Source organism: Vipera ursinii (assembly GCF_947247035.1).
Source record: "Vipera ursinii genome assembly, chromosome: 16".
Taxonomy (NCBI): Eukaryota; Metazoa; Chordata; class Lepidosauria; order Squamata; family Viperidae; genus Vipera; species Vipera ursinii.
In genome coordinates this window covers 6436365-6463874 of record NC_139529.1, presented here as the reverse complement: position 1 = coordinate 6463874, position 27510 = coordinate 6436365, and the positions used below count along the sequence as shown (strand labels likewise).

The following is a 27510-nucleotide window of genomic DNA, read 5'->3' as shown; positions in this document are numbered from 1 at the left end:
GATCAAAATTCAGATGCTTGGCAACTGGCATGTATTTATGTCTGTTTTTTTCTCTCCCCCCCCCAAATAAAAATAAAAATAAAAAATTGGCATGTTCCCAACCTGGAGCTGGGGGGAAGCAGTGAGACAAATGACAGGGTGACGTTGTGCAGGTGTCCAAGACAGAGTCCTGGTTTATTCTACGAACCTGGTTGAATTTCCATTGGTGAGCGAGGTGTTTGTTAGATGAATCATTGCAGTTGCTAAGTGAATAAGATGTTCGTGGGTTGAATTTATTTGGTTAACCTGAGTTCGTTGTTTGCGGGAACAAAACTGTGTCCTAATTTACAGTGTGAGCCGCCAGCCTGAAATATTAAGCCTCAGGCTGATTTCATTCTTTGCACATGTCTACGGTGTGAACACATCTATTATGTCGTGTTAGCCTGGATTAAAGGTTCAGTGTGTTGTCTGAATACGTCCTGGGGTGTGAAACCTTGAGAAGAATGACTTTCACCAATGCCAAAGGAGGTTTCATGACCCAAATAGTTTGTTAACAGCATTTATTGACTTCAGGTTGTGTTTTTTCCCCCCAGGAAACAGAGATTCAAACAGAGGCAAAATCTTGACACCTTTGCACAATGGATCATGTAAATCATGGATAGCAATGGAAATACCCCGAACACCAGATCCTTTGTCTTCCAACCACGGAAAGCTGGTGTCTGATTTGTTTTTTTTTTGTGGGTAGTTTTGCAGATTTGCCTTACCTATTTAACTTAGTAACATCTCCTAAACACTTCCCGTTAATTTAGTCTTCTAATCTGAACATTGTTGCATTGCAAAACCCAAAGAAACACGGTAAATCCAGATTCTTTTGCCCTCTTTCTCTCTCTCTCAGACCTCACAAACCAATTCACATCCCCGCTCCTTTTTTCTCCACATCTCAGCTTGGTGAAAGAGACTGGAATTTCCTTTCTTATTTTTCTACCACTCTTAACCCAACGGGGCTTTTAATATGGGCTATAAAGGCTTCCCGGTTGTAGATTCAATCTGAGATCTACCTTCCACCGGCGGATGGCGCCAAGGCCCATAGTAGGCGGGGTCAGAAGCAAAACAGGTGGAGCTAGAGCCAAAGTGGGTGGGATTTACAGTCTGGGCCAAGGACTGCCTACAGCTCTCGGGCTGCACGCTCCCGACCCATCTGCCGCAGCGAATTACAAGACGGGAATCCCCTTTCACTTGAGGCTGTGCTGGCTCTCTCGGTGACGGCGCAGGTCCACCTTGCGCTGGAAACCTCTCCCGCACAGCTCACAGGTGAACGGTTTGAAACCAGTGTGCTTGCGGCTGTGTGTGATGAGGTTAGAGCTTTGGCTGAAGGCCTTGCCGCAGACCTGGCATTTGTGTGGCTTTTCCCCTGGCGAGGACAGAGAAAAGGAACATTAAGAAAGACAAACCCAGTCTCAGCTTCCTAGCTCACAACCGATCCCTAGCAGCTTCCGGTCAACAGTGGGATTCAAATAGGCGACTGAACCCCCGCCCCGCTTTCCCTGCCCACCTGTGTGAATGTAGGTGTGCTTCTTCATATCCGACTTCTGATGGAAGCGCTTCCCGCAGTATTGGCAGGGATACGGCCGGGTGTCCGAGTGGATCAGCAGGTGAGTAGACAAGGTGGACGATCGCTTGAAGGTCTTTCCGCACATTTTGCACTCAAAGCTTTTCTCCTGGGGATCAGGACAGCAATGGAGTGGGGGGGGCGGGGGGGAGGAAAGGGAGGCTTGAGGAAGAGAACCTTACAACAGGAAAGCCCCCCCCCCCTTTGAGGGAAGAATCCAACTGTGGAGACCACGACGAATTTCACAGGAGGGGAATGGAGGCTGAAACATATCGCCAACCGTTGTGGGAACTGGGAACCAAGTTCTTCAGAGCAGGAAGCCATTTTTGCCCCCCCCACCCTGAAAAAGCTGCTTCTAATCCTTAGACCTTATAATGAGGGGACCTTGGTGCTCTCTGGGCTTGTTTGTTTTCCTGGAGACTTTTCACGAGCCGTACCAGGTAACATCCTTCTCGCTTCTTTCCTTCCTTAAATGTCCGTTCAGAATTAAGGTCTCCTCCTCGTGAGTTCTACGTCTGCTTTTGTTCCTTCCCAGATTTTGCTGCTATTCTGAGATCTAGTTATTATTTACCGAGTTTGGATAGTGAAACGTCTGCAAGAAAACCAGTATAGTTCTCCTCCTCCTCCTCTCAACAACCCCCACTCCCTCCTAGCACTGATGAAGTTACCTAGTTTGGGTCATGAAACTAGGTCTGCAAGGACAACCACCAAGCTCAGAGAGCTACAAATGTTCTCCTTAATTGGTAAGCCTTCTAAGGCCAATTACCGCGTAGAGATGTTTTAATGGCTGCGTTTATTCGACAAGCCAGGCAAGCAAGATCTAAGCACAAACCACAGTTTTCCCCCACAGACCCCCGTTCTCGATCCTCCAGCTTCCAGCCTGACCTGCGAGTGGATGTTGGCGTGTTGCTCCAAGCTGACCGCGTGGCCAAACGTTTTCCCACAAACGCTGCAAGCAAAAGGCCGGGTGCCACTGTGGGACCGTCGGACGTGGACCTCCAGGCCGTGCGGGGTAGAAAATATCTAGAAAGCAAAGGGGACCAGGCAGTCCTCGACTTAACCCCATTTCATTTAGTGGCCATTCACAAAGCTACACAAAAAAAAGGGACTTAGGACCATTTTCTGCACAACTATCTCAGCATCCCCACGGTCAAGTGAGAAAAGTTGCATTCTTGGCAACCGACTCGTGTTTATAACAGTTGCGGTGTCCTGGGGTGGGTCACGTGATCCCCTTTGGTGATCTTCCGACGGGCAAAGTCAGTGGGGAAAGCCAAATGCACTTAACAACCGGGTTGCTAACTTATCAACTGGAGTGATTCACATAATGATAGGGGCAAGTAAGGTGGTAAAATGGGAGTAACATTCACTTAACAAATGTCTCGCTTAGCAACACAAAATTGTGGTCGTAAGTCAAGGACTGCCTGCACGCTCTTGTGTCGATTTACCCATGTTGTACGGCTGTAGTTTTATTATTATGATCCTCTTTCTCTTCTCTCCTATCCCCTCTTGTCGGTTCTACGATTATGATTACTATTCCTCTGTGGCTTTGCGTGCACATTGAGGGCTTCTGCGCCGGAGACAAACTCCTTGTGGGTCTAATCCCTCTCAGCCAAACCAAGTATTCCATGCCAGCGGTTGTCAACCTCCATTGAGACCCCCTTGAAATACCTTTTGTGGCCACGGACCCCCGAGGCTTAACTAACTCAAGATTTAAATCATAATATTTCCCCCCCCCCATCTTCGTGGACCCTCCTGGTTGAGAACCGCTGCCCTCTGTCTGTTCCAGCCTCGGAGTAACTCACTTTGTTGCAGATGACGCAGTGGTAGGTCTCCATCTCGGCCGAGAACGGCATGCTGTAATCGAGAGGCAGGTCCGAAGCAGGAAGGATTGGGCTGCCAAACAGATGAATGGAGCGCTCCAGCATGGTGGAAGTCATTGATCTGTAGCCAAACGGAGGGCGGAAGGCGTTCCAGGCAAAACTGGGGCTGTAGTAAGTGGAAGCTTTCTCCTCTTGGGGTTTTAAAGCTGGGATGGGCATCTCTGAGGCAACAGAAGAGGAACATCAGAAACCACTGGAGCATCACAGAGCATTAAAGTGGTTTCTAAGCATCAGTTCTAAGCGGAGGGGAGGGGGGAAAATCTATTGATTATTAGGCCATGCCGTCCGTCAGGATGCTGAAACCCAGGCGGAATTGCTCACCTTGATTTGGCTGCTCCGGAGCCGTCAGTGTTATATTCGGAATGGGGAAATGTTCCTCCTTGTCTGTCTGCAGATGCTGGTCTTCTTTTGGAGAACAGCACGGTGGACTATCTGCCTGGAAGGCTTTGCTCTCTTCGGGGACGCTGTCCTCAGAAATAACTGTAATATCAAAAATGGTCCACAAATGAAACTTTCAGAGCAAGAGCGGTCCAGATAATCACCAGGGAGTGACGGGGGCAGCACAAACCTCCCTAGCGATAAAACTAGACAGTCAACCCTGCCAGGTAGACGGGATTAAGGTATCAAGTCTACGGGGAGACCAAAGCTGCTTGGATTGAGATTGGCTCCAATTACAGCATCTTCTAAGTCTGATTGTGCTGGACATTCTCTCCTTTCTTCCTATGCCGGTAGACAATTTCTGTTTCAGCCATTTCCAAATATTATTTGGATGTTCAGTGGAATCTTCTGATCACAATTTGTCCAGCCTTGCAAATACGCTATTTGTACCTCATTTTCCAATCCAATCCAAGGCAGAGGAGGAGGAGGAGGAGGGGGAGAAGTAGTGGAGGAGGAGGAGGAGGAAGAGGAAGAGGAGGAAGAGGAAGAGGAGAAAAGCAAAAGAGAAAAAAGAGAGAGAAGACAATGTCCTTAAAGTCTACCCAAATAGGAACAATTGTGGAGATAAGCGCATTTCTCACAAAAGCCGAGATCCATGGCTTAGTAGTGGCTTAAGAAAAGTGCCGTTCCAACAGAATATTTTGGGACTGGGCTTCCTTTGCACTTGTCGACTGAGGAAGAAGGACCAGCCAAAGCGCAGACATTTGCACAAAACCAGAAGAGATGGGGGGAGAACAAAATGGAATAATAGGTTTCTCTCTGTGTACGGCCAGGACCATTTCCAGACTCTTGGCGGTTCGCTCATCCAACCTACCAGCAGGAAAGGCTGCTGAGATTCCTTTCTCCCACCTGGGCACCAGGATGCTGTCATCCACGGCGCGATCATGGTGCGCGTGAAGCTTCCTATTCTTCACTAAGAACGAGCGTGGCATCTCCCGTTCACCTGGGGAATCAGAGATTGAAAAAAAAGGTGGCCTGTAAAAGCTAGAGGAGGAATTGAGGAGAATTATAAACCTATCTTCCATCTCTCTCTCTCTCTCTCCAACTCGCCTCTAAATCTTTGCACGTTCCTCTGAATTATATCTTTACAGGTAGCGCCCAGCTTACAACGGTCCATTTAGCGATCAAAATTACAACGGCACTGAACCCCCCCCCCCCCGCCCCGGACTTTAGACCGTTTTTCACACCTAGAACGTCACGGCATCCCCTCGCTCACAGGATCCAAGTTGGGACGCTTGGCAACTGACTCATATTTATGACGGTTGTAGCGCCTTGGCTCACGCGATTCCCCTTTTGCTGCCTTCTGACAAGCAAAGCCATGTTCACTTAACAGCTCTGTTGCTGCAATGATTCACTTAACAACTGCGGCGAGGGAGGTGGTAAAATGGGCCCAAACTCACTGCATAACGGTCAGTCGTGGCCGTAAGTCGAGAACTATCTGCATTTCCTCCGAACGTTTTGGCACAATCTATGCAAAACCGTAACGAGCTGGAAAGTCATGAAGCGTTCGCTTATTTGCATGAATGTTTGCGTTTTCTCTTACAGCGGCTCTCCGCAGAAACAACACAGGTACAATTCTAGTGTTTTGTTGCCCAGGAAAATGTAGCCTCACAATCTTAGCTTTGGGGATCTATGTTTTCCGTCCCAGACAAGTTAAAAGGACAATTGCTGTGGGGGTTAATTTAGGGGAAAAAAACTTAGTTTGTACACCTACGGAGATTCTTGATCATCCAGGTCATGGTTGTCCCACAGGTGGGCTTTCTTTGTTTTTTCTTTGAAGAAGTTTCGCTTCTCCTCCAAGAAGCTTCTTCAGTTCTGAGGAAGAACTGAAGAAGCTTCTTGGAGGAGAAGCGAAACTTCTTCAAAGAAAAACAGGGAAGCCTTAAGTTTGTGTGCCTTATTCAATCATGCTGGAGAAGGTAAATTAGGCCGGTTAAGCTTGCAAACTCAGTGGCTGGTTACAGTCCACAAGGCCACGCAGAGTCAGGGACTGAAGGTGGCCCTTTCTGAATAAACCCTGGGGAAAGAAACCACGATCTGAAGATGCCAATCCCAGCCAGATCTGAAAGTCAGAAGCAGCGTGGGAAGAATATGCTATCGCCAAACTTTGCTGAGTAGAAATTTATCTCTGACAAGTGGTCACCCACTGTCTGATAAGCAATGAAATTAATTGAATGGATTGCTACCCTCCTTTGGAAGATATGTGTGTGTGTGTGTGTGTGTGTGTGTGTGTGTGTGTGTGTATCTATATATCTATATCTATATCTAATCTATATCTATATCTATATCTATAAGGTCTATCTATCAATATCTATCAATAAAGTCAAAGATCTCTTGCAGATTTGGAGAAATTTATCCAAATTTGGAGCAGAAATTTATCCAAATTTGGAGCATTTGAATATCGCCTTGGGGGTTCAGCTCCCAGTAGCGTCCTAAGGTGAGCTGCTGCAACTGATCTATGCAAAGTAACGACTAAGGTCGTTACTTTGACAGGATTTCTGAACCAGGCAAACATTCAGCAGGTGTGTCCTGTCCTTTTCCTGGGAAAGAGAAAACTTCTCCTGTTGAATGTGGGCCTGTCTTCCAGATTGCAACAAGCTTCAAGCATGGGAGAATGGGCAAAGAAGCTTCTCCTGTTGAATTTGGGCCTGTCTTACCAGATTACAGCAATCTTCAAGCACGGGAGAGTGGGCAGAGACAGAAAGCTTCTCCTGTGGAACGAAATTGGAAGCAAAGCTTCAAATCGTTCTACTCTCCCTTTCTGAATTGAAAAAAAGGGGGCAAAAATGACACAGAGTTTTGAAAAATATTTGCCACTGCAAAAAATGTGATTTGGGGGTCCAATCAACCCATTGTGTCATTTTTGTGAGGCATCCTATTTGCAATTTTCCAATTCCAGCCTCCAATACTCAAAAAAAAAATACTCTACTCTTCTAACCAAAGTCCCGTTTGCACTGTTGAATGAAGGCTTTAACTTCACGTCCTCAGGACCCAGAAATGTTTTATCTCTCCTTCTCCATATGCTTATCTCTGCTTTTCCTCCCCTTCCCCCAACCCAACAAACTTTAAATTACGGTCACTTCTTGCATGCTTTTCAATTTCGGAGCAAAACTGCATCTTGGCCAAACTTGAAATATAGACCAGCTACTTTTGCCAGCGAGTGGAGTGAGAAAGCTAGCTAGGAAAACGTAAGAGGGATCCTTGGTGCTCTCTGAGCTTGAGTGGTTTTCCTGCAGACGTTTCATTACCAAACTAGGTAACATCATCAGTGCATTTGGTAATGAACCATCTGCAAAAAAAAAATCACCAAGCTCAGAGAGCACCAAGGACCCCACTCCTTTCCAGTACTGAAGATGTTACCTAGTTTGGTATTGAAACTTCAGCTGATTAAACTGCATACTTATTAAGATTTACTTAGGAGTAAGAGCCGTTTGGTCAAATCGCATCCCTTTTTAAGTTGAAACATATAAAAGGTCTTGGTTAGGTTATTCTCCTGGCTTTGTGTGCATGCAGTGAAGGCATCAGGAAGTGTTTTCACTCGAGTTTAAACCATGTTTAATTTAATTAAACTGTTAAGCAATGAGGCACATCAGCATAACATGGCAGGCTTAAATCAAACAACCTTATTCTTGGTTTAAGGAGATGGTCTAATCCTTCTAAGATAGGAGGAAGGCAAGAGATTTCTTGGAAATGAAGCTGGAATTTAGGAAAATTCAAGACGTTGCATTGCAGAACTGCAGAAACGCAAGGCAAGTCTGCAAGGATTTAAATTCTGTGCAATTAAAGCCATAGCTTGGTTTTCTACAAAACTGCCTTCCTGCAACACTAAGACATTTCCAAACACTTACATACAAACCAAACTTTTAGTACAGCATATGAGTGCAGTTTGGTGCAAATAAGCAATCAATTACCGGTTCTTCAGATTTCATTTTTACTCAACTGTGTGTAAAGAGATTTGTTTCCATAATACTGGATGTTGATTGTTTTCCCCCTTAATTCATACTGACTTAGCGTAAGGCCTTAGCTCCTTAACTCTTATTCCAAATGTTATTGAAATTTCTTAAAGCGGATACTCGTTAAAAACCCTTCCTCTTTCTTCACTCTTTATTCATTCATTCATTTGCTAGATTTTATTAGCCTAAATTGGTGTTTGCAACAGTTCTGACTTTCGCTTCTGCATTTCGGATTCTTTGCAGTGGCGATGCCCTAAGATTTTTTTTCTTTTATTTTTGCATTATCCTGTTCATTCCTAATTAACGCTTCAAGAATTTTTCATCCACCACCTTGGCTGTGTGACACCCAAAGAACACAGAAATCAAAAATACGGAGATGAAAAAATTAACCCCACCCAAAGTGGCAACATTTATCAGATTTCAACTGCCTTGCACAACAAACACACTTTAAAAAACAACTTTCACCAACCCATCAATAAAGGGAACACTTAAACAACACAATGTACTGTATTTAATAGTAGGATGTCTTATTTTGTGTTCCCTTTATTTTTTTGAGCAGTATATTTAGCAGAAATACAAGATATGCACATTCTTATTAAATTCACTTCTTTGGGTTCATACCCATTACAGGCCTGGAGGTCAACATTTTATGCTAAACCTTTAAAACAAACAAAGGATCAAGAATAAAATTAACTCTAGGTCCCGGGGATTACTGCAATGGTTGGATGTAATAATAATAATAATAATTTAATTTCTATACCGTAGCAATGTAGCAAAATTAACTGCAAAACCACCTCAATGGAAAGGTTAAGGGTAGCAAAAATAACTTTCCAAGTTTAGCCTCTTAGCAGTCGTACATGCTTTTAAACATGCACACGATAAGACAGATGTAAATAAACTCCTAAAAAGATTTCTCTCTCACCTCTCAGAAAAATCTAAACCAGAAATAATAATGTAAGGTGGAGCTATCAGATTTTGAGCTGCAGAAATCCGGATATGCTATGGAAAACTTGACTCCTTAGCTATCTATCAGTAGTTGCAAATTTTCCCAGTTCCTGATACCAGATTTAAGGCTTTTTTTAAAATCCAAAATTAATTTACAAGCCAGGTTTCTTTGCTACAAACACACTTAGACTCCTTCGTCCTATTCTGTCTTTCCAGCAATCAGCAAATGTTAGCCAAGCTATCAACAGCATTCCTTAATTCATTTGTTCATTTCAAACCATTTTTCCATCTTCTGTTCCTTCCTCCCAAAGGGTCCCAAAGCAATTTACGAAATAATGAAAATGAATTTGCTTCCCATCTCTACCCAAACCAAGGACCTTAATTTACAGAAGCACCCAAAGAAATCTACCTATGACACAGCTACCTTCCTAATTTCCAAGCGGGCGACTTTTACCTTAATGCAATCTTCTTGCAGGGGATTCTCATAGAACTTCTTAAAAAGAAATATTATTTTTTTTTAATTGGAGGGAGAGAAAGCGTGAAAGGGAGAAACAGACAGAGAATGAGAGAGAGAAATGAGAAAGTGTGTGTGTGTCTGAGAAAGAAAGAGGGAGAATGTGTGTGTGAGAGAGAGAATGAATGAGAGAGAGAGAGAGAGAGAGAGAGAGAGAGAGAGAGAGAGAGAGAGAGAGAGAGATTAAACTATCCAGGAAAAATAACCCCCCTTTGCCTAATTTTCACAAAATATTCCTGCATGCTTATTTCTTATTGCAAAAAGAGGTAAATGCAGGAAAATTTAGATTTTCTTCATATATTTTTTTTAAAAAAAACTGTTTTGGAAAAGGGAAATCACCTGCTAAGAGGATGGTTGTAGAAGTTTAGCCTCAAAAGTTCTCTCCCAGGGTGGGTTGTGATGATTCTGAGCTCCCTTAGCTGGTGTGTGTGTCTCTAAGTTTTCCACACTCCTGTTATCTAGCAAGGGTAGATCCCTTTCTCTTGTCTATTTCACCCCTGGGTTGGGTTCTCCCCTTCTCCCTCTCCCTTCCCCACCGGGGGCCTTGCATTCCCCTCCCTGATTTTTCAATCAGATTATTCGTGTCAAAATCTGGCCCCAGCCAATGGGAGAGCCAAACCCCTGACAGCATTTGCTTATCAAAACAAGCCAGACTTCGAACATTTTTGCATTGCTCAATTGCACAAACCCAGAAGTAGCCAGTCGTCTTCCGCAGATTATTCGGTGCTTGGCTGTTTTTTGGTTTTTTTGGTGGAGTGTTCTTTTGAGATACTGATTTTTTTTAAAAAAAAAAAGAAAAAGAAAAAGAAAGGAAAATAATCATAAGCGCAATTTGCAAATGCTGGGGGGAAAAAAAGCAAACTTGTTGCTTGTGGCTTGCAAAACGATGCCTCGTTGTTGATCTAGCGGTAAGATGCAAGAAGGCACGAAACTACGGCGTTTGTTTATTTTTATTACCCCATGTCACATTTTAACTGGTTTTCCATTTATATTTTTCGTGTTTCTAGACTGTCTGTTTCTCTTGCTGAAGACCCCATTTCCGCCTCTTCCAGATGCTCCTCGGCTTTTGACGACTAACTGAGCCGGATGTTTCTGTCGCTAAGCGAGATGGTTGCTAAGTGAGTTTTGTCTCTGTTTTACGACCTTTCTTGCCACCGCTGTTAAGCGAGTCACTGCTGCTTTTAAGTTAGTCAGACGATTGTTAAGCAAGTCTGGCTTCCCCATTGATTTGGCTTTCTAGAAGGTTGCAAAAGGGGACCACGTGACCCCCGGACCCGTGATCAAAATTTGGACAATTCGGGTGTAGTTTCAGTGGCAATTTAAAAAGTGGCTTATGATAAAGCCTTGCTTTTATGAAAATGTGACCACACGACCACAGGGATATGTGCAGCTGTTGTGACGTCAAACATGGGTGGTAAGCAGCTTTGAGGAGGGCCCATCGTAACTTGAAACGGTCATTAATCGAGGACTACCTGTAATTTCTTTAGACAGGGCATTAGAAGTTGTGTGAACCCAGGCATTAGGTTAATGCAGGCTTAGAGTTTAGCACTGGACGATTATCATAGGAGGATTGCAAAACCCCTAAATCAGTGCATCTCAAGTCTTGGCAGCTTTGAGATGGGTGCACGCTGGCTGGGGAATTCTGGGAATTCAAAACACTCCAGCGCTGCTCCAAGTGGCCTCCAGAGGGCATCAGAGGCGGAAATCGAAGCAAAAGTTCTGTTGCCCTCTTGTGGCCATCAGACGTTATAGCCCTGTTTATTTAACGTGGGTGGGGTAGGCGAATTTTGATGTGGTGCTGAATTTGAATTCGGAACCGGGGATAATGCTTTTAGACGGGGAGGGGGTGTGTGGAAAGAGGGGCAGGGGAGCAGTGCTTTATCCAAAGGAGGATAAAAGAGAGGTTGCATGTATACGTTGTGGTCATTTTTTCCTTGCATTCTTCCCCATGGACCTGGGGCTGCGGCTGATGGGGCATGTAGTCCTGCAAGACCTGCCACCTTCCCCCCCCCCAAATCAGGGGTCTTCAAACTTGCCCCTTTTATGACTTGTGGACTTCAACTCCCAGAATTCCTCAGCCAGCATACGCTGGCTGAGGAATTCTGGGAGTGGAAGTCCACAAGTCATAAAAGGGCCAAGTTCATTCAAGCAGGTTCCAGCCCGGTTGCCACGAGCAACCGGGTGGGCGTGGCTCGGAGGCCTTTCCGCCCCGCCCCTTGTTTACCATCCCGCAAGCGCCCTCGCCAGCCTCTCCTCCGCTTCACGTGACCCTCCTCCTCCTCCCCCCTCTTCCCTGCCGGGACTTCTTCTCGGCCTCCCCTCTCGCCATCACGAGGCTCTTTCCTCCGCCTGATCCTTCCGCGCCTCGAGCCCGGGGAAGTCCTCCCCTCCCCCGGGGGGCGCCGGAAGAAGGGTGAGGAGACGCCCCCCCCCGGGACACCGAGGAGAGTGGGGGAAGAGTCGCGGCGGGGGTGGAGGGGGGCAGTCATCCAGGTTGGAGTGTGTAAGGGGGGGACTATTTTTTCTTTCCCCCACCGCGAGCGGGGCGGGGCGGACGCGGAGGGATCCGCGCTCGGCGCTCGGAGGAAGGTGGCGGAGCCAAGATGGCGGCGCCCTGTGGACTAGAAGAGGCTTGAACGGTAAACAGCGGAGGGGCGGCCAAGGAGGACGAGGAAGAGGACGGGGTGAGCCCCCGCGGCGGGAGGGGGCCCGGGGAAGGGCCGCCGCGTGGCGGGGAAACTGAGGAGAAGGGCCTGAGCGGAGGCGGGGCGGCGCGGCTGGGGAGCTGTGGGGCGGGGCGGCGGCGGGGGGGGGGCTCGCCGTGGGGCTGAGGGACCCCCGCCCCGGACAGGGACGCTGCTTCGGGGGGGCTTCCCGGCCCGGCCTCCCCCGCAGGGTCGTGGTGGAAGAGGCTCCCTGGCAGGAAAGGCCTGCTGGGTCTTTGGGGGGGGGTTTCTTTTTAATTAATACCTGTTTTATGTATTCGTTGGGCCGGTCCTAATCCTCCCCCCTCTCCCACCCGGCCCCTGTCATCAACTCTGCATATAATTCTATTAAGGTAAGGGGCGGTTCTAGATAGTACATCTAATAATGTCTATAATATAAATGTGCCTATTGAGTAGCGTTTATGTTATAGACAATATATGTATATGTGTATATATTTATTATCTAGGATCAGCCATTACCTTAATAGAATTATGTGCAGAGTTAATGAAAGGGGCTGAGTGGGTTACATATATATTTGTGTGTGTGTGTGTGTGTGTGTATATATACACATATATACATACACATATACATATATGTATATACGTGTGTATATATACTTATGTATATATATGTATATATATGTACACACATACATACATGCACATGCATACATACATATACATACAGAAAACAAATACATACAAATAGATATATACATACATAAAGGTAAAGGTAAAGGTTCCCCCGCACATGTGTGCTAGTTGTTTCCGACTCTAGGGGCCGGTGCTCATCTCCATTTCAAAGCCGAAGAGCCAGCGCTTGTCCGAGGACGTCTCCGTGGTCATGTGGCCGGCATGACTAGACGCCAAAGGCGCACGGAACGCTGTTACCTTCCCACCGGAGTGGTCCCTATTTTTCTACTTGCATTTTTACATGCTTTCGAACTGCTAGGTTGGCAGAAGCTGGGACGAGTAACAGGCGCTCACTCTGTTACGCGGCACTCGGGATTTGACCCGCCAAACTGCCGACCTTCTGATCGACAAGCTCAGCGTCCTAACCCACTGAGCCACCACGTCCCCTTATATACATACATACATACATACATACATATACATACACTACACACACACTGATATACATTGATACATATTATCTAGGATTAGTCATCTTAATAGAATAAGCAGAGTTAATGAAAGGGGCTGGGCGGGTTAGTATGTATTATAGATTATGATACATATATTTATATACATTATGAGATATATTGTCTAGGATCACCATATTAGAATTATGTGCAGAGTTGATGAAGGGCTGAATAATGTATATAATCCAAGGGGCTGGATGGGTGAAGTTGGGGGGAAGGAATGGACCCCGTTTCATAAACCAGCAATCAAGTGGGGGGGTTGTAGTCCAAATCTGGAGAGGGGTTTCTCTTGAAGCCTGCATTTTTAGGCATCTAATGGGTGCAAGGGGGTAGCAGGATTATCTTTTAAAAGAGAGAAAAAATCTGGGAGGGAGATATGGGATGAGCTAGGTGAAATGGGGAGGGGGCAAAGGTCAGGTTTGGGGAGGGGGGGCAAAGGAGGAGGCTGGGAGGGATGCAGGGCCTGGGAAAGAAAAGCAACATCCTCCCCCCCCCCCAGTGAATGGCAGAACAACTCCCCTTTGAAGGGTATCAAATGATATTTCTAGATCATCTTCCCTTTTAATTCAAAAGAGAGTTTGCAGTCAAAGTCAGGAAGAAAGGAGAAAAAAAGGTGTTTATTGGGTTTTGTTGCATATAAAGGATTTTTTTTTTAATGCAATCCATTCAAAATGGAGCTTGGGGGGGTTGTCTTTGTGAAGCTCTGAGCTTCGGGCTTGTTTGAGTCCCCACACTGGTGTCTTCCAGCTATTGCAGGATAAGTAGGTAAAATGATTAGGGTGATGATTGTTGCAGAAGGCAGTAGGTGTCGTTAAAAAGCTACAGGTAAATACAAACGGCCCTATGTTTTATTCATCTTTGTTACAATAAACAGCATGTGAGGTGGAAATGGTAGGGGGAGTGAGTAAGGAAGAAGAACTTAAAGAGGAACTCTTTAACCCTAAAACGGGAAAAAAGGGCCAGCCAGCTATGCTTAACAAATTAATCCCACTCTTTGATTTATGCTATTTTTTTTCTCCTGGAAACTGGCTATTCAAATATTTTCTTGATCTAAACCTGGAGTGGCGTTAGTAGTCACATTTAAGCCATTGAAAGTCCAATAATAATAATACTATTTTTCACTCCTCTTCTACCAGTTATGGATGAATATCTTATCAGGATTGCTTTCATTTGTTGGTCTAACACTGGTCCTTTCCAAACTCTGATTTCTCCCTGCCCCTGTGTTGTTTATCTGGTATTTATTTAAAAGGAAAGAGGAATTGTTTCGCCTAAATAGAACTTCAAAAACAGTTGATTAATACAGAACCCTTTTTTCTTTTTTCTAAAAAACCCCTCTTTATTTTGAAAAATCATGTTGGCTGACCTAGGAGGGGTAGATTCGTGGAGGCTTTTTTAAAGGGGCTATTTTAGTTTAATTTTCATTTGAATTCTTTGTTTAGTGCATGCTACTGCTTCAAGGTGAAACGGTCTAGTTATCTACAGTTTGTGTGCATGTCTGATTTAGATTTGGCAGAAAAAGCTCTTAAGACCTTGAGCTTACAAAGCTCTCTAAATTCTTAAGCTCCTCAAAAGTACGGTCTCAAAGATCCAAATTCAGTGAAAAGTGTTGTTTTGAAATGGAATAATTTCCATTTATGTTATTCGTTTATTTTACATACCCAATCCTACCACCCCCCTCAGCTGAGAGAAAAAAAAAATATCTCATTTTAAGCGATGGGCAAATAATATTACTAATTTTAAAAGCCTTGACCTGTTTTTAGGACGTCTGCCATGTGAGCAAGTTGGCAGGAATTGGCTTTGTTATCTTTCTGCAGAAGTAGGAAAATAAAACGAAAATACTATATAGTAAAGCAGTAGATTTAAGCATTGCATATTATCATTCTTTCCCTATGTAAATTCATGAATTCGAACTACAGTACTAGTTCCAAAATCTCTCCAGCTGGCCTTCAGTTGCTTCTTCCATTATCTATAGTGTCACGATTATTGCCAGACATTAAAAATTTTTTAAAAAGATGAATTAGAGATCATTAACTTAATTGCTAAATTAATCTGCGTGAACCTTGTATCCTGAACAAATAAATCAGGTTGCATTTATACAACATGCTTTATCTCATACACGCCATAAAAGATACCACCCTAACCAAGATTAATGTTAACCACAATTAGTCTCCTCTTCCAGTCTTTGTGTACATGTGAGTTCAGATGCTGGGTCCTTATTTGGTTTGGCGCACCGTGTGGTGGAAATATAGCCATCTTTGCCCTAAGATTTTCCTGTTTTGTATAAAGTTTACGGAGAAAGATACTTTTGGATTGTTATTTTTTTAAAAAGCTACCTTTAGAAATGCACCTTGTGTTAGAAACAGAGTAGCATCTGAAATGTGTTTGCAAATTGGGGGGGGGGGAGAAAAAAATAAACAGACCTGGAGATAGATACTGTTGAATTGTTTAATCAGCCAAAGGAAGTTTTTATTTGGAGTTAAAAGCATGTTCCTCTCCCAACTGCCAATCTGTTGAGAAGCAGCAGTGCGATTCTTTTTTAGAAACATTGCAAACTCATCTCCCCCCCCCAGACAATGTCAGAAGTTGTATTGACTTCTAAAAGCTGAAAATTGCAGATGGAGACCAGCTAGGAACATAAATCAAGATAAATCACGTTTATTAATTTGATATTGACTTCCAAGCTTTCCTTCTCTTTGAAATGCTGCCGGGGTGGGGGGTGGGGGGGGGAGATTTAATATGCAGTGCATATTTACAGTATATACAACTTGTAACTTTCTTAGCTGTCAGCAAACCTTTGGGACAGCACAGGGAGACCTGAACTCGCGACCAGAGTGCAGCCCAAAATTTCCACTGCTGAGCAAGATAAATTATTCAGTGAGTTGTGCCCCATTCTATGGTCTTCCTTGCCATCGTTGCTAAGTTAGTAACAGGCTCGTTAACCGAATGGCTTCCCCATTGCCTTTGTTTGTCAGAAGGGTCGCAAGAGGGGATCACGTGGCATTGCAACCGTCACAAACAGGAGGCAGTTTCCTAATTTTGATTATGTGACCGCAGGGATGGTGCAACGTAAGTGGGGGGGAAAATGGTCATGGATCACTTTTTTCAGCACCCTTTGAACAGTCACTAGAATAGATGAACTATTGTAAGTCAAGGGCTGCCTGTACTTAGAATAGGAGTTGGGAGGGACCTTGGAGGTCTTCTAGTCCAACCCCCTGCTCAAGCAGGAGAACCTATACCGTCTCAGACCAGGTGATTGTCCAGTCTCTTCTTGCAAATCTCCAGGGATGGAGCCACCCACGATTTCTGGGGGGTAAGCTGCTTGATTGTCCTCACTGTCAGGAAGTTCCTCCTTAATTCCAGTTTGCTTCTCTAAACGTTTGACCTCCGGGTGTAATTTGTATGCCACGAGAGGCTTGTTGTATCTTTCAGAAATGCAATAGTAGCGGCGCCTCATGTTTTATATGTTTCTCCTGGGGAAAATATGGATGAGTCGTCACAGCAAACACCTGGATATTTATTTTATTTATTTTATTTTAATTCCATTTATATCCCGCCCTTCTCCGAAGACTCAGGGCGGCTTACAAGCTTATTGCTGATGACTTCCGAATCCTATTTTAAAATCAAAACGTGCCAGTTTAACAATTATTACAGGGTGTTTTTTTTTGCCCTCTCCTCTTTTGAGAGATACATACTCACTAGCTTTTTCTCTTCTTTCCTCCCCCCCCCCTAGTTCTGTGATCATGAAAAAACCAGATTGTAAAGTGGTGGAAAGGATGAAACTACTTGGCGGGCCTAGCAGGTATATTTGTAACTTCTGTTCTTCACATGCATCAACTGAGGGATTATTATTATTATTTTGTCCAGATTTGTAGATGAAAAACAGGAGGGGTGTAGACTCCACGGCTCGTCCTTGACTTATGACTGCAGGCAATCCTTAACAGTCGTTTTAGTCACCGTTCAAAGTTGCAACACCACTTTTAGAAAGTGACTAACAAACTTCTGTCGCACTTAACGACCGTTTGCAGCCTCCCCATGGTCACGCGATCAAAATTCAGACGCTTGGCAACTGGCTCGTATTTATGACGGTCGCAGCATCCCGTGGTCGTGTGATTCCCCCCTTTTTGCAGCCCTCTGACAAAGCAACGTCAGTGGGGAAGTCAGCCATGTGACTAAGTTAAACCACAGCGATTTGCTTAACAAGTGTGGCAAGAGAGGTCGTAAAACGGAGCGAAACTCTCGATTCGTTGTTTCACTTAGCAAGAGAAAGTCAAACGTGACCTTTGTTGGATGAGGAGCCTGAAATTCAGTATCCCTGGTGGCTGGAGAGCCAAGGGGACATTTTCCCCCCAAAAAATCTATATTTTCTCTTCACCTAGTTTGACAGGAGCACCCATGTAGAACTGGAAGCAACCGTGCCTTGCATGATTACACTGTCATGCACGTTAGCGCCTAGCGTGAAGCAGGATGTCTCAACAAGCAAGTATTGGGGATCTCCTCCCCATGCTGGATTCTCCAGTCCTGGCTGCTCTGGAAGATATAATGGCTGTGTTTAGAGACAACCTAGCCACAGGTGGGTTTTGGTGGGGGAGCTGGCTGAGGAATTCTGGGAGTTGAAGTCCACAAGTCATAAAAGGGCCAAGTTGGAAGACCCCCTGCCTTAGTCAAACGTCTACGCTGCTGCTGAAAGAACTGAATCATTTTGTGCAAGTTGATTTGTGGGGTTTTTTTTTCCCCCCTGTCCTGATGGTGGATCGCAACAGACCGTGGGCCCATGCTGGTGAATTCTTTGGTGGATTACTACTTGGAAACCAGCTCTGATCAAGCTTTGCACATCCTGACCACTGTTCAAGAACCACATGACAAGGTAAAGCCAGAAGAACGGTTTACATTAAGACGATCGGAGCGCTAGTTCCCAGCACTGGTCACAGGGAACAGGCCATTTTTGGGGGTCAGCCCACATCCACAACAGCCCACATCCTTTCCCGTTCAGAATGATCGCGTCTTCTAGCGCCCCTGTGGCCAACACTTTTAATTTCTTCGCTTTTAAAATCTTCCCCCTCAGCACCTGCTTGATAAAATCAACGAATACGTGAGCAAACCTGCTACCCGCCTCGCCACTCTTTCGCTGCTTGGCCATGTGATTAGATGCCAGCCCTCCTGGAAACATAAGCTCCCGCAGGCACCTGTTCTCCTTTCCCTCCTCAAGTGTCTCAAGGTAAGGGCTTGATGCTGATAAAAAACCTCCTTTATCACGTTGGGCAGATGGGGAGAGGGGTTGCGGTAAGGGAGGGAACTTCTGAGGCTCTGCTGTGTTCCGCCGAGAGGGAGGTCTGCCAAGAGAATGTCATGAGTGCGTTTTTGGAACTAGGGCCTTCATTTATTGATTACCAAGCCAGTGTTGACTCTTAGTGGATGCATAGGTAGGTAGATAGATAGATAGATAGATAGATAGATAGATAGATAGATAGATAGATAGACAGACAGACAGACAGACAGACAGACAGACAGACAGATAGATAGAATGAGCGAGTCCTGGTGGCACAGTGGTTTGAATGCAGCATTGCAGGCTAACTGCCCACTGCCAGCAGTTCAATCCTGACCAGCTCAAGGTTGTCTCAGCTGTCCATCCTTCCAAGGTGGGTAAAATGAGTACCGAGATTATTGGAGGCAAGATGCTGACTCTGTAAACCGCTTAGAGAGGGCTGTAAAGCACTGTGAAGCAGTGTATAAGTCTGTTATTTTCCTTCCTTCCTTCCTTCCTTCCTTCCTTCCTTCCTTCCATCCATCCATCCATTCATCCATCCATCCATCTCCTTCCTTCATATATCCATCAGAGTTGGAGACAGGCTAACTCGCAAAAAAAATCTCGTTTCCCTGTTTGTGGCAGACTGACACCGACGTCGTGGTCCTCACTACGGGGGTGCTGGTGTTAATCACCTTGCTGCCCATGATCCCCCAGTCTGGGAAGCAGTACCTTCACGACTTTTTTGGCATCTTCGGCCGCCTTTCATCTTGGTACTTGAAGAACCCAGGTGAGAAGCTCCCTTGGTTCCAAGTCTGTTGGTCATACTTAAGAAGGGGCAAAACTTACCTGTCTTGCTTTGCCCCGGAACGTTTGGGCTTAGTCGTGTTTGTGAGTGGAAGGTTACCTGCATTTTTAGCCTCTTTGGCCTGTCCGGTTTGCCTTTAAAACTTGATGTCAGCTAACAGGGAGATTCTGTTGAATCCCCTTATCAAGGCTTTTCTCCTACGGGTTGGTGCCCCACACTTCGAGGTACACTGGGATTGTAGCTTCTCTTAGTCTTGTTGGTTGAGGTTCTGTTCCATGGGAGGAGACGCTGAAGTAGCGTCTTCTTCCGTGGTCATAATTTCTATCTTGCTGTAGAGGAGGAAGTTCAAGGAGAGCCTCTCAAGAACCTTTGTGGAGGCCGTCAAATTTCATTTTGAGCAAAGGGAGGTCTTGCCTTTTTTTCCCCAGACTTGGGCATTGGAGAGGGTGATAGCAAAAGAGAAGCGGGGATTCGTGTGGAGTTGTCCAAGGGGTGACGGGTTGATAGGTTTCGTGTTGGCTTTCTCTCCCCAGGCCACGTGGCAGAGATCTATCTGGTCCACCTCCACGCCAGCGTCTACGCCCTCTTTCACCGCCTTTACGGAATGTACCCGTGCAATTTTGTCTCCTTTCTGCGCTCCCACTACAGCATGAAGGAAAACCTGGAGACCTTTGAAGAGGTGGTCAAGGTATAACCAAATGCAGGTTTGATGGTCTCCCCGTCGGACGTCTCCCTGAGAACTTGCAGGTGGTTATTTGCCACACTGGCTTGACCGGGTGGAAGCCCGCTAGCCAGCTTAGGATGAGAATGTGTCTTAAAAGTGGCTAGGAGAGAACAGAGCAGCGATCCGCCCCGTCCGTTGGATTAAATTAATTTAAGGAAAAACAGATGTTACCTGGAAAAGATCTCAACCTCTCCGAGTGTAACAGGAAAGGATTCCCTTGCAGTATCAGTCAGGGTCAATCTAGAGCGAAACGGGCCAGTTTGGAGCTGGGTTTGTCTTAGGATTGTCCTGCTTGGGTCAAATCTCTGGAAGTCAGATCAATCCTTGGAATATCTGGATTCTTGGGTTGGATCCTTCAGTCCTGAATGAAATGTTCTATCCAACCAAAACGTTGCCCCTCACAGCGCTGAGCTGTGTATCTGCATTTGTCCCCATTATGAGATCTCTTTGCTGTCCTTCCAGCCGATGATGGGCCACGTGCGTATCCATCCGGAGCTGGTGACCGGCTCCAAGGATCACGAGCTGGACCCTCGGAGGTACGTACGCTCCTTTCTCTGACTCTGAATCAGCCTCCTTGTCATTAGGATTGCCCGCTCTTCTGATAAGGGAAGGGTTTCCCTTCAAAATCTGAAGCCTCGGAACAGGCGAAAGCTGACGGGTACTTGTGCCTCCAATAGGTGGAAGAGGTTGGAAACGCACGACGTTGTGATTGAATGTGCCAAAATCTCCCTGGATCCAGCAGAAGCCTCCTATGAAGACGGCTACTGCTCAACCTCCCTACAAGGCTGCGCACACCTGTCGCTTCGCCCCACGGACCCCGAGGCCAGCCCTTACGTGATTCCCCACAATAGTCTGGGTAAGATGCTTTAATCCTCCCCAATGTATAATAGCAATAGCCCCTGGACTTTACAGCGCTCTCTAAGCCATTTGCTGAGCCAGCCTATTGCCAGAGGTGGAAATAAGGATTCTTGATGCTCTCTGAGCTAGGTGGTTTTCTTGCAGACGTTTCATGACCCAACTAGGTAACATCATCAGTGCTAGAAGGGAGTGGGGTTTGGAGGAGGAGGATTGTGGGGTCCTTGGTGCTCTCTGAGCTTGGTTGCTTTCTTGCAGCTGTTTCATTATCCCAACTACATCACATCATCAGTGATAATGTTTATGGGGTTTGTTTCCTGTTAGGTGTGGGGTGTGTCATTTCTTTGTAGCTCCTTGATTTAGGGTGATGTTCTCTCCTCGATGGTTTTTCTGGGGCCAATCCCCGCTTATCTGTATATAAAAAGCGAGCAAACCCCACACTCGCCATACACTGGTGATGTTCCCTAGTTGGGTGATGAAACGTCTGCAAGAAAACCACCCAGCTCAGGGAGCACCCAGGACCCCACAGTTCAACCCCGAGCTACAAATATTCTCTTCTGTTGACTATTTCTTCCGTTAGGTCAACTTCTCTCTCTCTCTCTCTCTCTCTCTCTCTCTATCTCTCCTGAAAAAAAACCTGCATCACTTAGCAACAAGTTCTGTCCCCGATTGTGGTTGTAAGTCAAGGACTAGCCGGTTTGTTTTTGTGTCCTTTGAACTGCAGGAGTCGCCACGTCGACCCCTTACTCTGCTTCTCGGCTGGTTCTCTCCCAGATCCCAGGGCAGCTACCTCACATCCTGAACCCCCAGTCCTCAAGCTTGTCCGCTGAGCCTCTGCAGGTAACGGGCTGGGATTTATAGTCTTGGGAGGACAAAGTTGTCATTGTCATCTTTCCTTTGGGGGGGGTGGGGGGGTCCCCCGGCAGGTCGTTTGAGGGACCAAGTGTGCAAAGTGAGCTCTTTTGAGCTACTTTCACCAGCCTCCTTTTGCCTGGAAGTGTTAAGGATTTCCAAGGGAAAGATGAAGAATTAATGGGGGGGGGAAGATAATTAGTCTGTGCAGAAACGGACAGACTGACCCTGAAAACGAAAGAGAAAGAGGACTCAGAATACTTTAGATTAAGGAGGGATACCTTTTATCAATGGCTATAAAAACAAGATCGAGAGAAAGGAGTTTAAACGTGTGTTAGCAAGCTAAATATTGAAACCCAGACACGATGTTGCTGATAAAGCATTAAGGATTTCTGACTATAAAAAAAATAATAAAATATCAAAAGAAAAAAAAAAAGAATTTCCAAAGGTGGATTGTTCCTCCCTCCCTCCCCCTCGTGCATTTTGGACGGAGCAGGTGGGGAAGCTCAGATTGGGGCAAAAAGCCAGTTTTTCCTCCTCTTCCTCCGGAGTAACCAGAAACTCTCGCGTTTATTTTTTGCAGGCGCCTATCTGGAGCCCCTCTGCTATTTGTGGCATGGCCACCCCCCCAACTTCTCCCGGCCTTGTTCTGGAGTCCTCGCAGACTTCCTCCCAGCCTTACACCAAATTCTTCAGCACAGCCGGTATGACGCCCGCTTTTCCCAACTCCTTCCCCTCGCCCCGGACGTGAAATCTTGGCCTTGCGAGGGGCTCTGCTCCGAGATGTTTATTCTCAAAGGGGTGGGGGAAATGGGCTTAAGAGGCTTGAAGCCGAGGGAGCCAAATACAGGCAGTGCCCAACTGACAAGAATTCATTTAGTGACGCTTGGCAACTGGCTTGTATTTATGACGGACGCAGGGTCCGGGGGGGCACGTGGTCCCCTTTTGTGACCTTCTGACGAGCAAAGTCAGCGGGGGAAAAGCCAGATTTCCTTTAACAACCGGGTTAACTAACTTACTAACTGTAGTGATTCCCTGAACATCGAGGCAAGAAAGGTTGTAAAAGGGTAAAAATCACTGAACACAGACGTCTGTCTCCCTTAGCAGCGGAAATGGGCTCCGTTGTGGTCGTAAGTCGAGGGTCCTTTTTAAGGAGGGGTGCCGTTCGGAGCGTCGAGGGGGTGGGATGGGTGTAGAGGCTTCCACACGTTCTGTCGTTCCAGGTCAGAATTTTTGTTGTCGGTCAGAGATATCCCCCTTTGCAAAGAAAACGCTTTTGTCGAACGCGACGCTTTCCTTTTGGCGACTGTTGGTTTCCTGGGCAATTTTCTTTTTCTTTAAAAAGAACAAATAATCAACAAACAAAGGGCTTGCGTGTCGGTTCCTCTTTTTGCGAAAGTTTGCTAAACTTGGTCGGGAATCCCGTGTTATCTACCGTCGAGCAGTTGGGAAAGGAACTTCCCAGCGGCGCCCAGCCATCTCTCTTCCCTTCTGCATTTCAGACGATTTGGTTCCGAGTTCAGCTCCTGCAATGGCCGCTGCATCTTCCAGGAAGGTACAGATTAACGTTTCTATCAGCCCCCCCCCCCCCCCCCCCCGTCTTTGACTTGGGGGCGGGGGTAGAAGAACGTCTGAAATAAGCCGGGTTGAGTCAATTTGGGCTAACTCAAGGGTCTTCAAACTTGGCCCTTTTATGACTTGTGGACTTCAACTCCCAGAATTCCTCAGCCAGCGTGCCTGGCTGAGGGATTCTGGGAGTTGAAGTCCACGAGTCATAAAAGGGCCAAGTTTGAAGACCCCTGGGCTAACTAGAACGTTCTTGGTGGGACCTACCTGGGCTGTCGGCGATTGTGTTTCATCCGTTGCCTTCGGGATAAGCAACCCGGGTTGATTTTGTCCCGTTCCTGCATGGACTGTCCTCCAGGATTTTCAATCCCAGAATTCTCTGCAGTTGCCACACTGGCTTTAGGGGCTTCTGGGAGTTGAATCCCACTTCTTGGAAAAGGAGGGTTTATTGCAGTTAAAAGTGCCTGCTTCTGCAGTTAAATTTGAATTGAATCCTCTTTCCCCCCCCTCCCTCCCCCCAGGAGGAAAAAGCAGATCCCACCAGGCCTTTCCTGTCTCGCCAGCAAAATATCATAAACAGAACTCTAGGTGAGTTGTCATGCTTAAATAAGCTGCCTTTTCCTCACCTCTTCCAGTTATATTGACCAAATTTGCATGGTAAACATCTTCAGGACTGGATTGTTCCTTTGCCCCCCCCCTTTATTTATTTATTTTATTTTAATTCCATTTATATCCCGCCCTTCTCCGAAGACTCAGGGCGGCTTACAAGCTTAGCAGTAGCCTTCATCCTATGTAGATGCCTGCTTGTTAGGGCTTTCACACACCCCCCCAAGCGGCATTATTACAAAGTCAGCTTAATTGCCCCCAACAATCTGGGTCCTCATTTTACCTACCTCGGAAGGATGGAAGGCTGAGTCAACCTTGAGCCTGGTGGGACTCGAACCTGCACTAATTGCAGGCAGCTGGTGTTACTTAAGGAGGCATTAAGCCCACTGCGCCACCAAGGCTCTTCTTTGAAGTAGAGAGGCTTGAAAAGCTCCAATGAAGCTTGATGGAGGAACACTTCATTCAATAACGGTTTTAACAGAGTTGGAAGGGACCTTGGAGGTCTTCTAGTCCAACCCCCTGCTCAAGCAGGAGAAACCCCCCCCCTTTCAAAGAGCCAGGTTCGTTGTAGAGGTGACACCTACTTGTTGTCTCTTCTTGTGTGGGATTCCTTGAGAATGGAACAAACCAGAACTCTGAGCTCTTCTGGGTCTTCCGTGCAGAGAATCCTTGATTAGTGACCGTAATGAGAGCTTTCGCATTATGCTCATCAGTTGACTAGCTGTAGTTTAGTTCACCTACTATTGATCAAGTTTGGGGCAAGCCAGCAGAATTTGGCTAGGCCAGGGGTAGGCAACCTCGGCTCTTTTATGACTCATGGACTTCAACTCCCAGAATTCCTGAGTCAGCTATGCTGACTCAGGAATTCTGGGAGTTGAAGTCCATGAGTCATAAAAGAGCCGAGGTTGCCTACCCCTGGGCTAGGCGGAAAAGAGCTGATGGAACGTATTTTATGTTAAGTAACGTAATCTTGAATTTCCTTTTATGTTTTCTCCTCTTTCTATTATTATTATTGTTGTTGTTATTGTTATTATTATTGTTATTATTATTATTATTTTGACCTTGGTTATCCAGATTCCCAAGGCAGTAAAAATTCTGTAACTTTAAACGACCTGCCCAACATCCTAGGAGACCTGGAGGCCTCTTGTGAAGACAGCGGAGAGAAAGACAGAGAAGAAGGTGAGAACGTGGCTGCTTGGACCATCAGCCACACACCGTCTGTCCTTCCGATTAGACAAGCGGGATTAGGCCTCAATAAATGGAATTTTCCCCTCCCTCCCCTCCCCTCCCCTTTCTCCAGATGCCATCTCGAACGAAATCTCCGCCATCACCGCCACGGAGGCCGAGCCCGTCGTGCCTCGGGGAGGATTCGATTCTCCCTTCTACCAATCCAGCGAGAATCTCTCCGGTTCCCGGAAGTCTCAGTCGGTGGCTTCGAGCGCCGCAGGGCAGCTTTCGAACACGGAGCCCTTGGCGTCTTTTCTGGACCAACCCGGGCTGGAAGGCTTGCGGGACACTCCGAAGCAAGCCTTTACACCCATCGACCGGCCTTGTCGCGACGGCGAGGAGATCGCCTTGGGGCTTCAAGAAAGGCAATCCTGGCCAGATCCGGGCATTTTGACCCCCAGCCCTTGCAAAATCCCTGCCCGCCAGCGGCCCGTCCTCGGGATCCAGCAGCTTCCGGGCTACGAGCACCTGTTTGAGGTGGCGTTGCCTAAGACGGCCTACCTGTTTGTCAGCCAGAAGACCGAAGAGCTGAGGAAGAGTAAGGGAGGAGCGGAGGATGATGGCTTCCTTGCTGCTTCCCCGCTGGACGTCTTAGACAGGCTGCTTCAACACGGGGCCGATGCGCACAGCAGAGAACTGAGCAAGTAAGTGGCCGTGCGCGCACCTTGAACTCGCTCCAGACGACACGACAGGGTTAGCAGCTGGCCTGCCTTTACGGCCATTTGCAGTGCCCTGCAATCAACGTGGCCAGGACGTATCTTCCCTTTTACCTTCGCTTCCAGGACGCCCTCACTTTACGACTGCAAGGGACCCCAGAATTTCTGTTGTTAAAGCAAGACATTGGTTTATGTGCCTGGTGCCGCCCCCCCCCATTTGACCACCTTCCTCGCCACAGTTGTTAAGGCAGCCGCTGCGCTTGATAAGTTAGTTAACTCTTAAGGGAATCTGCATTCCCCACTGACTTTGCCCGTCAGAAGGTCGCAAAAGGGGATCAAGGTGAGCGCCCCCCCCCCGGGGACGCTGCGACTGTCATAAATACGAGTCGGTTGCCAAGGGTCTGGATTTGGATCACGTGAGCATAGGGACGGCACAGAGGTTGAAAAACGGCCGTAAGTCACATTTTTCAGCACTGTTGTCACTTTAAACGGTCACTGAACGAATTGTTGTAAGTCGGGTAAGTCCTCCTTCGTTGTGTGACACTCTTCAACTTAGCAAGAAAGGCCGTAACGTGGGGCATCCCCCGACTTCGGGGTCTCACTTAACAGAAAAGTTGGGGTCATCCGTGGCCGTAAAGTTGAAGACTTACCTCTGTTGGTGGGCTTAATTCTGCAGAATAGACCTGGCCAGGCAGGGGTTTTTTGGGGGGGAGGGGCACGGCAGGTCCCTCAAATAACCAGGCCCCATGCCGTGTAGTGAACCTACGCCTTATCTGTGGACCCTCCTTCCTCTCCCCCCCTCCCCCGTCCGCCTGAGATAAAATCTCGAGTGAATTACCACCAATTGCGGGAGAATTTAGAGAGCAACTGAGTTTTTGTTTCCTTCTCTCTCTCTCTCTCTCTCTCTCTCTCTCTCTCTCTCTCTCTCTCTCTCTCATATCTTCAGGTTGTCGTTGCCAAGCCGATCCGCCGATTGGACTCACTTTGGAGGTGAGCCAGTTTTTCTCCCTGGGGACCCGGGAGACGAGGGAGTTCTAGTCCTACCTTAGGCGGGGAACCCGTCAACTGGCAAACAATAGACTCGTGAATAGATCTCCTGCGGAAGAGATGTCGATTTGGCTTACGGGGGATTTTGCTCTGAACGGGTCCGTTATTACTTCCAAGGACGTCGATTTTAGAAGGAGGCCTGGAAGCACACACACACACAAACGCAAACCCCCACACAGAGACAACACACCCCCCCCCCGTCCTGGGCACCCAGTGTTTCCAGCTCCATCTTTCCCTGTTCTGTCTCCCCGCAGGTTCTCCTCCTTCCGAGGAGATTCACACCCTCCAGAATCAGTTGCGCCTGCTGCATAACCAGCTGTTGTACGAGCGCTTCAAAAGGCAGCAACACGCCCTCCGGAACAGGCGCCTCCTGCGGAAAGCCATCAGAACTGCTGCCCTGGAGGAACACAACGCAGCCATGGTGAGCCTTGTGCAATTCCTGGCAGTGAAAAGATTTGGGTCCATCCGTCTGTCCATCATGTCTTCATTCATCTCTTCTGTTTATATCTGCCTGCCTGCCTGTCTTTTCTTGTCCTGTCTGTCTGTCTGTCTGTCTATCTATCTATCTATCTATCTATCTATCTATCTATCTATCTATCTATCTATCTATCTATCTATGTCTTTTATCTATCCATCTCTCACTGGGGGGGGGCAACAGGTCTTGCGGAGTCCTGCTCCGAATAGCCAGACAAATGGCTCCCCTTTGAGCAAAGCACGTGAGTGGGCAAAGGCAGGGCCCGGACCCTGACTTCTGACCTCTCC

The 27510-nt window shown here is 46.7% G+C and overlaps 2 protein-coding genes and 1 long non-coding RNA gene across 21 annotated transcripts in view; 2 read left to right on the top strand and 1 right to left on the bottom strand.

Moving 5' to 3' along the window:
* Positions 1 to 524: 524 nt before the first annotated feature.
* GFI1B (growth factor independent 1B transcriptional repressor) lies at positions 525 to 9786 on the bottom strand. Of its 4 annotated transcripts, none has more exons than XM_083375177.1 (7): positions 9658 to 9786; positions 4721 to 4849; positions 3790 to 3948; positions 3391 to 3629; positions 2474 to 2611; positions 1532 to 1697; positions 525 to 1390 (listed from the first exon to the last, which is right to left on the bottom strand). In XM_083375177.1, the coding sequence occupies exons 2-7, from the start codon at positions 4836 to 4838 to the stop codon at positions 1212 to 1214; spliced, it is 999 nt and encodes a 332-aa protein (XP_083231303.1). In that variant the 5' UTR covers positions 4839 to 4849; positions 9658 to 9786; the 3' UTR covers positions 525 to 1211. The 4 variants fall into 4 exon arrangements, with proteins under 4 accessions (XP_083231303.1, XP_083231305.1, XP_083231304.1 ...); XM_083375179.1 differs by lacking the exon at positions 9658 to 9786 and adding an exon at positions 9259 to 9387; XM_083375178.1 differs by lacking the exon at positions 9658 to 9786 and adding an exon at positions 5307 to 5523.
* On the top strand, positions 1620 to 4724 carry LOC310647744. Its single transcript, XR_014493926.1, has 4 exons — positions 1620 to 2331; positions 2439 to 2600; positions 3401 to 3579; positions 4217 to 4724. It is a non-coding gene; the product is annotated as an uncharacterized lncRNA (long non-coding RNA).
* A 317-nt stretch (positions 9787 to 10103) lies between the features above and the next one.
* The window catches only part of TSC1 (TSC complex subunit 1), a 37995-nt gene continuing 20588 nt past the window's right edge, over positions 10104 to 27510 (top strand). For 10 of the 16 annotated variants that reach the window (XM_083375042.1, XM_083375041.1, XM_083375046.1 and 7 more), the window contains exons 1-18: positions 10104 to 10226; positions 10326 to 10436; positions 16896 to 16964; positions 17542 to 17735; positions 17926 to 18029; positions 18228 to 18380; positions 19053 to 19197; positions 19749 to 19903; positions 20402 to 20475; positions 20617 to 20795; positions 21519 to 21634; positions 22230 to 22350; positions 23149 to 23201; positions 23734 to 23800; positions 24893 to 24997; positions 25119 to 25689; positions 26648 to 26691; positions 27003 to 27169. In XM_083375042.1, coding sequence (XP_083231168.1) covers positions 17630 to 17735; positions 17926 to 18029; positions 18228 to 18380; positions 19053 to 19197; positions 19749 to 19903; positions 20402 to 20475; positions 20617 to 20795; positions 21519 to 21634; positions 22230 to 22350; positions 23149 to 23201; positions 23734 to 23800; positions 24893 to 24997; positions 25119 to 25689; positions 26648 to 26691; positions 27003 to 27169 — 2160 coding nt within the window. In that variant the 5' untranslated portion in view covers positions 10104 to 10226; positions 10326 to 10436; positions 16896 to 16964; positions 17542 to 17629. Of the gene's footprint in view, positions 10227 to 10301; positions 10437 to 11912; positions 12003 to 16895; positions 16965 to 17541; positions 17736 to 17925; positions 18030 to 18227; positions 18381 to 18999; positions 19198 to 19748; positions 19904 to 20401; positions 20476 to 20616; positions 20796 to 21518; positions 21635 to 22229; positions 22351 to 23148; positions 23202 to 23733; positions 23801 to 24892; positions 24998 to 25118; positions 25690 to 26647; positions 26692 to 27002; positions 27170 to 27510 lie in introns of those variants that run through there. The other 6 variants (XM_083375050.1, XM_083375053.1, XM_083375049.1 and 3 more) reach the window with 6 other exon arrangements.